The sequence below is a fragment of the Cucurbita maxima genome, unplaced genomic scaffold, assembly GCF_002738345.1.
Source record: "Cucurbita maxima cultivar Rimu unplaced genomic scaffold, Cmax_1.0 Cma_Scf00007, whole genome shotgun sequence".
Taxonomy (NCBI): domain Eukaryota; kingdom Viridiplantae; phylum Streptophyta; class Magnoliopsida; order Cucurbitales; family Cucurbitaceae; genus Cucurbita; species Cucurbita maxima.
Genome location: NW_019272023.1, coordinates 4,321,577 through 4,334,079, shown reverse-complemented (window position 1 = coordinate 4,334,079; position 12,503 = coordinate 4,321,577). Strand labels below are relative to the sequence as shown.

Below are 12,503 nucleotides of genomic sequence, written 5' to 3'. Positions count from 1 at the left end.
GTTAGTGGGGAAAAATAAAAGATATTAAAGTGTTCATCATGAAGTGATCACAAGAATGTTTAAAAAATGATAGAAAGTTGGCCAAACTCCTCAAAACCCACTCTCAATAATTCATGCAAAAAGAAAAAGAAAAAGAAAAAGAAAAAGAAAAATGGCTTTGAAGTTTAGAAAAATTTAATTATACTCGGGAAAAATACTTGCATGTTGTAGATGTAGACGAGAGTTGTTGTGTAACGATCCTATTTTTTTTTATGCGAAAACATTCCTTTAAAATAATTCATAAAACGGTATTAAGAACTTAAATATTTGCTTTAAAAGCCTTAAAATAAAACAACGAAAAATAATCAATGTGAAATATAAATAAAACCAAACAAAAGATTAAAACGATGCTCTAATCTAATTGAAGATATACAAAATAAAAATGCAATTACTCTAACACAGGTTGCATGGTATTTTCATGACGTCGCTGTTAACCGTACAAACTGCTGTCAATCGTATATGAGTGTTTTGCCTTGACCTAAAATATAAAAATAGCACAAAATTTGAGTATTTTAAGAAATAATCAGTAAGTGAGTCGAGTATTAGGTTCGAGAACTACAAACACATACAAAATGATGCGACCTATCATTTAATATCGTATTTTCAGGCCATTCATGGATGTATAATAAAGAGATTATTGAGGGAAGCTATTGTTGGATGATGAAAGTCCCACATCGGCTAATTTAGGGAATGATCATGAGTTTATAAGTGAGGAATACTAACTCCATTGGTATGAGGCCTTTTGGGAAGCCTAAAGCAAAACCATGAGAGTTTATGCTCAAAGTGGACAATATCATACCATTGTGGAGAGTCGTGTTCCTCTAACATGGTATCAGAGCCATGCCCTAAACTTAGCCGTGCCAATAGATTGACAAATCCTCGAATGTCGAACAAAGAACTCCAAAAAAGAAAAAAGGAGTCAAGCCTCCTCGAAGGCGATTAATCCTCGAATGTCGAACAAAGAACTCCAAAAAAGAAAAAAGGAGTCAAGCCTCCTCGAAGGCGATTAAGGGGAGGCGTGATTTGTTCGAGGGGAAAAAAAGAAAAAAGGAGTCAAGCCTCCTCGAAGGCGATTAAGGGGAGGCGTGATTTGTTCGAGGGGAGGTGTTGGATGATGAAAGATAGCCTCCTCGAAGGCGATTAAGGGGAGGCGTGATTTGTTCGAGGGGAGGTGTTGGATGATGAAAGATGATCATGGGTTTATAAGTGACGAATTATGGTAATTTGTTCGAGGGGAGGTGTTGGATGATGAAAGATGATCATGGGTTTATAAGTGAGGAATACTAATTTCATTGGTATGAGGCCTTTTGGGAAGCCCTAAGCCCTAATCCTTGGGAACGATCCCCATCCTCGAATGTCGAACAAAGAACTCCAAAAAAGAAAAAAGGAGTCAAGCCTCCTCGAAGGCGATTAAGGGGAGGCGTGATTTGTTCGAGGGGAGGTGTTGGATGATGAAAGATGATCATGGGTTTATAAGTGAGGAATACTAATTTCATTGGTATGAGGCCTTTTGGGAAGCCCTAAGCCCTAATCCTTGGGAACGATCCCCTTCCTATGGATGGGTAGTAGTTGAATAGAAAGCACTAACTGGTGGGTTTATAAGTGAGGAATACTAATTTCATTGGTATGAGGCCTTAAGTTTCATACGGGATGTAACCCCTATGCCACATAATGGCTGTAGGCCCCCGAAAAAACGACGTGTGTAAAAATAAACATTGAAGAGAAATTTCAAGAGAAATAAATAATTCAATGATTTGATCAAAAAATATTACTATGGTTCGAGAGAAAATAAGAGTATCGACTCGGACACTAAAGTGGAAGTGTGTTGAATCAAGAGCAGACAGTAAGCGTCTTTATTAAGCGTCTTTATTATGGACGCTTTATTCTGTCTCCACTTATTAAGGGGCAAGCAGATACTATAGGCTAAGCGTCTTTATTATGGACGCTTTATTCTGTCTCCACTTATTAAGGGGCAAGCAGATACTATAGGCATTGCGTCTTTATTATGGACGCTTTATTCTGTCTCCACTTATTAAGGGGCAAGCAGATACTATAGGCATTGCGATGCGAAAAGCTTTGCTTGGAGAAATAGAGGGAACATGTATCACACGTGCAAAATCTGGGAAGCACTAAGCCCTAATCCTTGGGAACGATCCCCTTCCTATGGATGGGTAGTAGTTGAATAGAAAGCACTAACTAAGCCCTAATCCTTGGGAACGATCCCCTTCCTATGGATGGGTAGTAGTTGAATAGAAAGCACTAACTGGCCTTGTAATTGGATTAGTGAATCCTCATACCTATGGATGGGTAGTAGTTGAATAGAAAGCACTAACTGGCCTTGTAATTGGATTAGTGAATCCTCAGAAGAAAAATTCCCTACCACTCGAAAAGTCGATTAGGCACCAGGCACCACTTATTCTAATCTCCATCCAATGGAGTGGTTGTAGTGGAATACAAAGCATCTAACAACTCACCCGGAGTGGTTGATGTAATGTATTATTATCGTGGTCTCTAGGATATAATGTGTGATCAAGTCTCCTTCAGCATCAGAGTAGTCGGGCGTAAAAGCATGGTTCCAACTACCTTATCTGAAGAACGACATTAATAGAGTCAACGTACCGCTCTCAATCATATGAACTATCATACCATTGTGGACAGTCGTATTCGACAAACCGCTATTATTATAACGTAAGAATTTAATATCTAATTGCTTTGTGCAGTGGATGTACCACTCAAAAGACAATCAAAAGTTCTTAAACTAACCTTTAATTTCTCTTAAAATATTGGGAACTTGCAAATAATATACTAATTTAAAATCTTTTCGTTTGCTTACTTAAATATTTTTATGATATCTTTGATACTCATTTACGTCATCAGTGATCTATGCATAGAGATGTTCACGAGCTTTTAAGTTGAATAGAAATATATATTTGGATAGATTTTTAACATGCTTATAATATTTATTGTAACAACTAAAGTCCATAGCTAGCAAATATTCTGCTTTAGTCCATTACGTGTTGCGATCCTTCTAACGATTTAAAAACGCATCTATTAGGAAGATGTTTCACACTCTTATAAGAAATGTTTCGTTTCCCTCTCCAACCGATATGAAATCTCACATTTATGCTATTAGTCTATCAATGATAACATTTATAAAATGTTATTACTGATATGGTCTAGTTTGGACATAAACCCTAGTGACTTTTCTTTTAGTTTCACCGAAAAAATTTCATACCAATGGAGATAATTGTCCATGTGTACAAAAAAATCCATCCCTTTTCTAACCAATGCAACATTTTATTTGCACTCCTAACCTAACTTTTTGAATCATTGATGAGTGGCGTTTAAAATAATTTCTAAAATATTCACCCAACTTCAGTATAAAATACCCCTCTTAGCTTCAAGTTTGAATCACATCGAAAGAAAATGAGCAAAACTGATAGCATTTGGGCAAAGGTTGACCTAAAATCTTCCCATGAGAAGTTATATGGGTTCTTCAGGAACCATTTGGGAGATTTGGTGAACTTGTTTCCTGAGAATTTCAATAGCATTCAACTTGTGGAAGGGCAACATTTCGAAAGGGGCAGTCTATTTCTAAGTAAATACGAATTGGGTGAGAGATTCTCTTCGTCTAAATTGGTTGGCACATTTCATTTCAATTGCGTTTCGATAATTATTTTGGTATTCGACATTTTAACTTATATTTTACCTTTAGAGATAAACGATATGGTCATCTAATTACATTCTGGTCGACTACTTTTTTATTATTTAATATTTTTTATAGCAAATTCTATTCTCAATTTGTTTTTAATGTTTGGATTGGTTGATTGGTGTCCAAATATATAAATAAAAATTTATGAGTTTTGGTTTTTTCATGGATTCTCCAAATTTATATCTAGTTTTTTAAAAAATATATTTTTTAGCTCAATATAAATTATATATACATTTATTTATTTTTATTTTCTATAGTTTTAATATATATATATATAGATTTATTCCCAACTCTTGAAAATAAAATGTTAAAGATTTTGAAATGTATTTTTTTTACCATTTATATTGAAATTGATTGGTAAATCTTGAGTTTCAAAATAAATAAATAGATATTTTCCTTATTAAATTTTTACTTTTATTTTTAAAAAATTGAATAAAGTTAGAGTTTATTATTTAATAAAAGTTGTTTGAGTAAAAAAAATTTATAGCCCAATTGGATTAAAAAAAATTTCAAATTCAACTCAATTCAACCAAAAATTATCACACATTTATTTTTTAAAAAAATTAAGGCTAAAACAAATAAATTTCATCAAACAAACTCATGATATATATATTCAACGAGTAATTGAGAAAATAGTCAAAGTTCTACATATTTGATTGGTTGGAATCATTGCTAAAACTCAAGAATTTACTATAGATTCAAAATGAGATAGAAATTAAAAACAAAATCGATATCAAACGGAACTAAATATTACATAACGTTGTTTTTATGAATATGATCAAACAGGACATGAACATAAAGTCGAAAAATGGGTAATAAAAGCTGTGGATGATGTGAAGAAATACATAGTCTATGAAGCTGTTGAAGGAGAGGCTCTAAAGCAATTCAAAGTGCTTAGAGTAAAAGTTGAAGCTGTTAATGGAGGATCAACCAAAGGAGGAGGAGGAGGAAACTTTACAAAATTGAGTATTGAGTATGAAAAGGCAAATGAAAATGTGGCCTCACCTGAAAACTACTTGGAATTGTTAGTCAAAATCGCAAAAGGGGTGGATGCTTATTTCTCCAAGAACTAAAATCCTACAATAATGAAGCGAGTGATCTTAAGTTTGGCTGTGTTTTCTACTTGGTTTGTTCTAAATAAGAAATAATGTGTGTAATGTGTTTAAATATGGGTTATAAGGATGCATGTGGGGCTATGGAGTATCTATTATATGTAAGTCTACTTATGTGTGTGTGTTTGATCTCAAATGTGATATCTAATGTGGGTTCAATGTCTAATGAATCATAACTCATGGAAATGTTTTATGTTATAAATCCTAAGACCAAATTATGCCAATTTTTTCGTCTTTTTTTATCAAAAAAATCGTAGCTGAATTGAGTGTTATCAAATATTCAAAGTTGTGTTTAAATTTGGACACCAATAAATTACAATTAGATAGGTGAAAATCCAATTATAAATTTTCATTTAATCCAGGGTCAAGATCTTATGTGGATCTGCCCTTCATTTCAAGAGGTATTTGGGATGAAAACGACATAGATTTCTCTCTTTTAGCTAGATCTAAGGATGGAAATTATATGTTCCGTCCCTATCTCTGTCTCGACCTTCTTCAAATTCCTGTTTCGTCTCATGTTTTATATATAAATATAAATATATTTATATCAATGGAAAGTAAGATACCAAACTAACTTATTTTTATATATATTACTTTGTTTCTTTGGTTAGTAATTAAACAAATAAATGTATATTTTTTAAACATGTTATAGTATTTGAGTTTTTGAAATTATATCTTTGTTCATGTATCATTATTGGACTTACAAGAATATTTTGCAATTTTCCATTTTTTAATAGAAATTATTTATAATGAAAAAAAAATCTATGGAAACCAATTCCCTTTTAATTCATTCGGAAATCTTATCTTGATCCAACAAAAATAAATGGAGAATTTCGTAGATAAAGAGATCAAAACCGGGGAGTCATCTTGGATCCAACTTGAGAGAGGAGAACCTCGTTCAAGGACGTACGCCACATTATTTAATTATGTAAATTGACATGACAACTAAAATTTAAAAATTGATTATCTAAAGAATTTAAATAATATATTTTAAGATTAAATAAATAGTAACAATAATCTTAGTCGTCTTATTACATATCTGTCACAATATTTTTTATCCTTAATTTTAGTAGAAAAGAGATTATCGAACAATTTTAAAGCTAATTGTCAAAAAATTTGACTTCAAATAAATAGGTGTGCTCAATAATAGTTTCAGCTCATCATCTTATTTGAACAATTTTAACTTCCTGACTTAAAATATTTTAAGTATTCGGCAAAAAAAAGTTAAGAATAATTAAGACTAGAAAAAGAAAATTTAATTTCCGTTTTGGATATTCAAATTTTTTATTAACGGATCCTTTTGAAAAGATATAAGAGCGGGTGAATCAGAAAAATTAATTAGGAATTAAATATACCTTTTTTATGGAATATACTTATCAATATTCATGGATCATACTGGGACTTCTACTTTTTCCAACCACAACCAAAAACGTTCGACGTATGTGGTCTTTTCCGAATATTTTATTGTTAAGTTGTTCATGGGTGTTTTTTATAACAAATTTCAAAGGCAAAGGTAAATTTTTTAACACATAACCTAACTTTTTATTGTAAATTTTAGGTTTACATATCCATATAAACCATGTTCTAAAAGTATACTATATATAATTACGGTTGTATGAAACCATGGTCTAAAAGATCGAGTAGATCTCGAAATTAGGGTTGCTCTCGAATTGTCTTTAGAATATGTCATTAAACTAAGTATGGATGACTAAGTTTTTAGGTTTATTATCTCTTATAGAAAGATGACAATATATTTCTTTAGAAATTATATGACCATTATGTGACAATATATTTATTTTTCGTGAATAATGAAGTTTATATGATCTTTATTTTTTTCGATCATAAAGACTTTCACAGCCCCACATGCGTCAATTGTCGATGCTAAAATTTTATCTCGAAAATTTTCACATGATTGTCACGGCCTCTGTAAACGTAGTAGACCGAAAACAAACTCTATATGATCTTTATTTTTTTCAATCATGCATCTTTGACAAAGCACTCTCATCTCCCATAAACGACAGCTATTGATATCAAAATCTTGTCATGAAAAATTTCACTTTACTTTCACAATCTCAACGGTAAATTTGATGAATCTTTGTTAATCTATATTTTTTTGGGTTCGTGGCCCTTTTTTAATGATTTTTCTCTTCGGCATAATCTTGAAATTATGCCTCTAAGATAGAAAATAAAAATCTCAAAAGTGAGAACTTTAAAGAAAAAAATCAAAAAATTAATGCTCGTTGGAACTTAGATGTTACACTCGATCCCTCTTTTGGCCTCTGCTATAATGATGGCGAACAAACAAATAGGGCTTCCTTGAAGCATATCAATTGATTCATATGAAGCTATAATGATGTATTAATAAGAAGAACAGCCTAGGGTTTCTCTCTTCGTCAATTATTTTAGTAACTAAAAATAGATATTTTAATAGACATGAAAGTGGAAGATCACTATGAAAATGTATCTTCAAACATATATTTTTTTAATTACTTTCTAAACTGAGTAAGTGGAACAAACAAACAAACATTACTTTACACATCTTGCTTTATGTAACCGATAACAACTCTAATACTTAATTTAAAATAAAGTTAGTGGGAAAAATAAAAGATACCAAAGTGTTCATCATAAACTCATCACAACAATGCTTAAAAAATGATAAGAAGTTGATTCAAATCATTCCTACAATATTCACCAAACTCACCATAAAATCAAACTGATAGCAAGTATTAATATGATTAAATTTATCATTAAGTAATCGATTCATAATTTAATTGATATATGAGTAGAAGATTTTGTGTTCGAATTCCTAAAACGTCAAAATTAATAGAATTAGGCGATTATATCTTGTGGGTTACTTTTATACTTTACTGTTTTTATAGACTAGCCTCCCGTTGAGTCGAGCACTCTTTTTTTTAGCATCTTTCTTGATTTTCGATTTCTCTTTGAGCTAAAGGTTTAAGAATAGGAGAAGAAAGACAAGGTGCCTTCCTATCAAAAACGTGGTTCTTAATCTTATGGTATCTAAAGACAAGGTGACTTTAGGTGTTTTATGGTAAGGTAGGTTGGACGGTAACCCTATTTTTAGGTCGGTCAAGTTGACCAAACTAAAACAATGTCAATTTGATCCAAATTTTCGATTCTTCAAAAATTCAACCCAACCCTAATGGAAAAAAAATTAATCCTACCCAACTGGTAAGATGACATTAATGAGTAATTTTCATACTTATATTATTCTTAATAATAGTTTGAGAAACACAATATTATTCTTAAAAATTGTTTGAAAAGACAAATATTTCTGTAAATTTTTGTTTAAATAATTGTCTTTTACAACTTAATCTGTTGTTTTGAGTAGATAATTAATAATTTAGGCTTAATTTAATGCAATTATAAGAACCAAAATCATATTTAAAAATCGAAAGATATGTGAAATAAAGGGATTATTGATGGAAGCTGTTATCCTAATGGTAAGTTATAAGGTAAGTATTTAATATCTAATCGCTTTGTATAGTGGATGTACCACTCAAAAGACAATCAAAAGTTCTTAAACTAACCTTTAGTTTCTATTGAAATATTGGGAACTTGCAAATAGTGCAAACAAAATCCAATTAATTGCAAGTATATTGGCACTAACATTATGTAATTGTATATAAAAAATGAGGGGAGATGAGTCGGGTGAAGATTTTGACAAGGTTGGAGAGGGAAACGAGGATGAAAAATGTAATCTCCATTTCCGACCCCATTTAGTTAATGGGGATAAATCTATATTCACTCCTTAATTGTTTTTTGATTGAACAGAGATTTTTCACAATTTCGAGGGATAAAATACATATCTTCATAGATTTTTAACATGCTTGTAATATTTATTGTAACAGCTCAAGTTCACCAATAACAGATATTGTTAATTTTGACCCATTACGTATCATCATCATTAGTCTCCCCATTTTAAAACGCGTCTACTAGGGAGAGATTTACACATCCTTATGAGGAACATTTCGTTTCCCTCTCCAATCGATATGGGATCTCACATTTATGCTATTAGTCTATCAAATGTTATTGCTGATATGATCTAGTTTGGACACAAACCCTTACGACTCTTCTTTTAATTTCACCCAAAAGATGTCGTACCGATAAAGATAATTCATCCATTTTATAATTAATATGAGACTTTATTTGCACTCCTAACCTAACTTTTAGAATTATTGATGAATGGCGTTTACAATAATTCCTAAAATATTCACCCAACTTGGCTATAAAATCCCCCTTTTAGCTTCAAGTTTGTATCACATCAAAAGAAAATGATCCAAACTGATAGCATTTGGGTAAAGGTTGACCTAAAATCTTCTCCTGAGAAGGTATATGGCTTCTTCAGGAACCATTTGGGAGATTTGGTGAACTTGTTTCCTCAGACTTACCAGAGCATTCAACTTGTGGAAGGACAACATTTCTCTAGTGGCAGTGTTGTTCAATTTAAATTCCAACTTGGTGAGAGATTTCGTTCCGAATATATTAGGTTTAGACGAAACATTCTATTTTAGTCAATTTAACTTTGAGATACAATGATATACTCATCTAATTACTTTCTTGCTAACTACTATTTTATTATTCAATATTTTTTATAGTAAATTCTAATCTAAGGGTCGATTTAATTATTAATTTCAAACTAAGAAAATTAAAATAAACATGTTAAATGATGTAGAATTAAAAGTTTCAAAGATTGAAATTGCTAATTTTTGTTAATTATTAGGGTTTATTGTGAAGTATTGCTATTTGATTATGTTTTTTCATTTTTCTTGTTGTTTTGATGTTTCTTTTCTTATGAATATGAACAAACAGGAGATGAACTTAGAGCAGAAAAATGGGCAGTAAGAGTTGTGGATGATGTGAAGAAATACATAATCTATGAAGCTGTTGAAGGAGATCCACTAAAGGAATTCAAAGTGCTAAGAGCAAAATTTGAAGTTGTTAATGGAGGATTAAGCAAAGTGGGAAGAGGAAACTTTACAAAATGGACTGTTGAGTTTGAAAAGGCAAATCAAAATGTGGCCTCACCACAAAACTACTTGGAGTTGTTCGTCAAAATCTCAAAAGGGGTGGATGCTTATTTCTCCAAGAACTAAAATCCTACAATAATGAAGGGAATGATCTTAAGTTTGGCTGTGTTTTCTACTTGGTTTGTTCTCAATAAGAAATAAAGTGTGTAATGTGTTGAAATATGGGTTATAAGGATGCATGTGGGGCTATGGAGTATCTATTATATGTAAGCCTACTTTTATGTGTGTGTAAGATCTCAAATATGATATCTAATGTGGGTTCATGGTCTAATGAATCATAACTCATGGAAATGTTTTATCTTATAAATCTAAGACCAAATTATGCCTAATTTTGTCATCTTTATTTATCCAGACATTGTAAATAAATTGAGGGTTATAAGTATTTAAAGTTTTGTTCAAATTTGGACACCAAAAAATTAGATAGAGGGGTTGTATATGAAGACTCAACTAGAGATATCTATTTAATGGGTGCAGTCAAAGTCCTAGTGGACTTGACCTTCATTTAAATGCGGTATTTGGGAGGGGGTGGATAGAGATTTCTCTCGATTAGCTAAATGCGATCGAGGAAGAATTACATTCTTCATCTCTGTCTCTGCCCCCGACTTTGTCTAAATTCTTGCCTCGCCCCACTTTTTATATATAAATATAAATATATTGGTATGGTAAGAATGTTGAATTTATTACCCAAAATGATTATTTAGTTTTACCTGCAAACTCAAACTTGTTAATCAAAGAAATAGAAGGAAAATTGGTAATTGTGTTGGTGTATGTGGATGATTTGATTATCACCATGGATGACGAAAGTGAAATTCATCAAACAAGAGAATATTTATTGGTGCGTTTTTAGATGAAAAATTTAGGAGAGGTTAAACACTTCTTAAATCTAGAAATTGATCGCAGATGGTTTCTTTGCCAACAAAAGTATACAAGAGATATGCTTTAGAAGTTCAGCATGTTGGAATGCAAGCAAGTTTCAACATTGATAGAAAAAAATGCGAAAATTTGTGCACATAGAGCATAAAGAGTGGAATGATGAAATAATATACCGACAACTAGTAGGTAGCCTTGTCTACTTAACTTTAACTCGGCCTAATATTTCTTATGCAGTTGGAGTCATGAGTCAGTACATGCAAAATCTAAAGAAGCTTCATTTGGATGCAGCTAGACGGATTTTGATATAATTGACTATGATATTTTATACAAAAGAAGTGAAAACAGCAAGTTAATTAGATACTGTGATGCTGGCTATGCAGTAGACCATGATATCCAAAAATCAACCACTAGGTCTATGTGTTTGGTTCAGGAACGATTTCATGGTGCAGTAAAAAACAACCAATAATATCATTTTCAACTACAGAAACGAAGTATAGAACAAACGGTTGGAGCAGCTTAGAAAAGTACATGGTTGAAACTTTTGGTGGAAGATTTACACAGTTTAGTATCTAATACCACTTTATTGCGTCAACCAATATGTGATTCGACTAATAGAAGATCCGGCATTTCATGCTAGTGGTGGTACGCTATCATTATCCTTAATCTCAAATAAGAAACTTGAATTCATCCATCATCACTCATTCTATCACATAATCAATTAAAAAATATATATTAAGTAGTGAGATTATGCTTTCAAAATATAATATCATTTAGATAATTAATGGCACCTGATTTGGAGCCCATCATGTACGCATCATATGATTTTATAATAGCAACGAAATATAGCTAAATGAGCGAATGAGAATAAACTTTATTCTTTTACATAGGGATGATATAATTTATTTTAAGGATTTCATAACAAAATTGTTCCAATAGTTTCACAAGTTTGAGTTTTAATCCTCTTAATTTGAGTTTATTTCAATTGGGGTGAGAATTCTATAATAGAAAGAAAGACATAACGTGACACGGAGTAAAGGATAGGTACATGAAATATTCCTGAGGATATGATTATTAATAAAAACCTAAAAGAATTGAAAGTTACTATCTATATAAATAAAGTCTACTCTTCTCCTTACTGACTCAATTAAGTATGATTTACTTGAATTAATTCTATATTTGGTGTCTTTCTGAAATTTTTTTCAAGAATTATGGGAGTGAATATAAAATAGGTTGAAAAGATCTATGTTCATATGTTGAGATAGTCTTCACTCTTAGAAGTGAAGAGTAAGTAACGTGATCATAACATAGATAATGAGGGGAAAACGCTGAAACTATACCCCAATTTCGACATGAAAACAAAATTGAAACTTAAACTATAATGACTAAATTTGGGGTTAAATTACCCATTCTTCAAGATGAGTAATGAAAGTAGTGGGATTGGTGGCTTGTACCACCCTAATATAATATTGTGATAAAAATGAGAACACAATTGATCGAAATTATATATATCAATTGTGTAGAGTTTGATTAATTGAATTATATGTTGGAGTTGGTGGGTAGATCTAAAATTTATGTTTAAAGTAGATAATGTTAAACTAGATATATTTAAAATTCTATTGGAAGATCACGTTATACTCTATAATTCTCGACAAAAAAAAAAAAAAAAAAAAAAAAAAAAAAAAAAAAAAAAAAAAAAAAAAAAAAAAAAAAAAAAAA

At 31.3% G+C, this 12,503-nt stretch overlaps 2 protein-coding genes across 2 annotated transcripts; both read left to right on the top strand.

The window, feature by feature from the left end:
* Window positions 1-3,449: 3,449 nt before the first annotated feature.
* LOC111481513 (MLP-like protein 31) lies at window positions 3,450-5,065 on the top strand. Its single transcript, XM_023126965.1, has 2 exons — window positions 3,450-3,652; window positions 4,538-5,065. Exons 1-2 carry the CDS (start codon window positions 3,466-3,468, stop codon window positions 4,822-4,824), a joined length of 474 nt encoding a protein of 157 aa, XP_022982733.1. The 5' UTR covers window positions 3,450-3,465; the 3' UTR covers window positions 4,825-5,065.
* Window positions 5,066-9,146: 4,081 nt separating this feature from the next.
* LOC111481514 (MLP-like protein 31) lies at window positions 9,147-10,243 on the top strand. The gene is made up of 2 exons (XM_023126966.1): window positions 9,147-9,345; window positions 9,697-10,243. Exons 1-2 carry the CDS (start codon window positions 9,159-9,161, stop codon window positions 9,978-9,980), a joined length of 471 nt encoding a protein of 156 aa, XP_022982734.1. The 5' UTR covers window positions 9,147-9,158; the 3' UTR covers window positions 9,981-10,243.
* The last annotated feature ends 2,260 nt before the right edge of the window (window positions 10,244-12,503 follow it).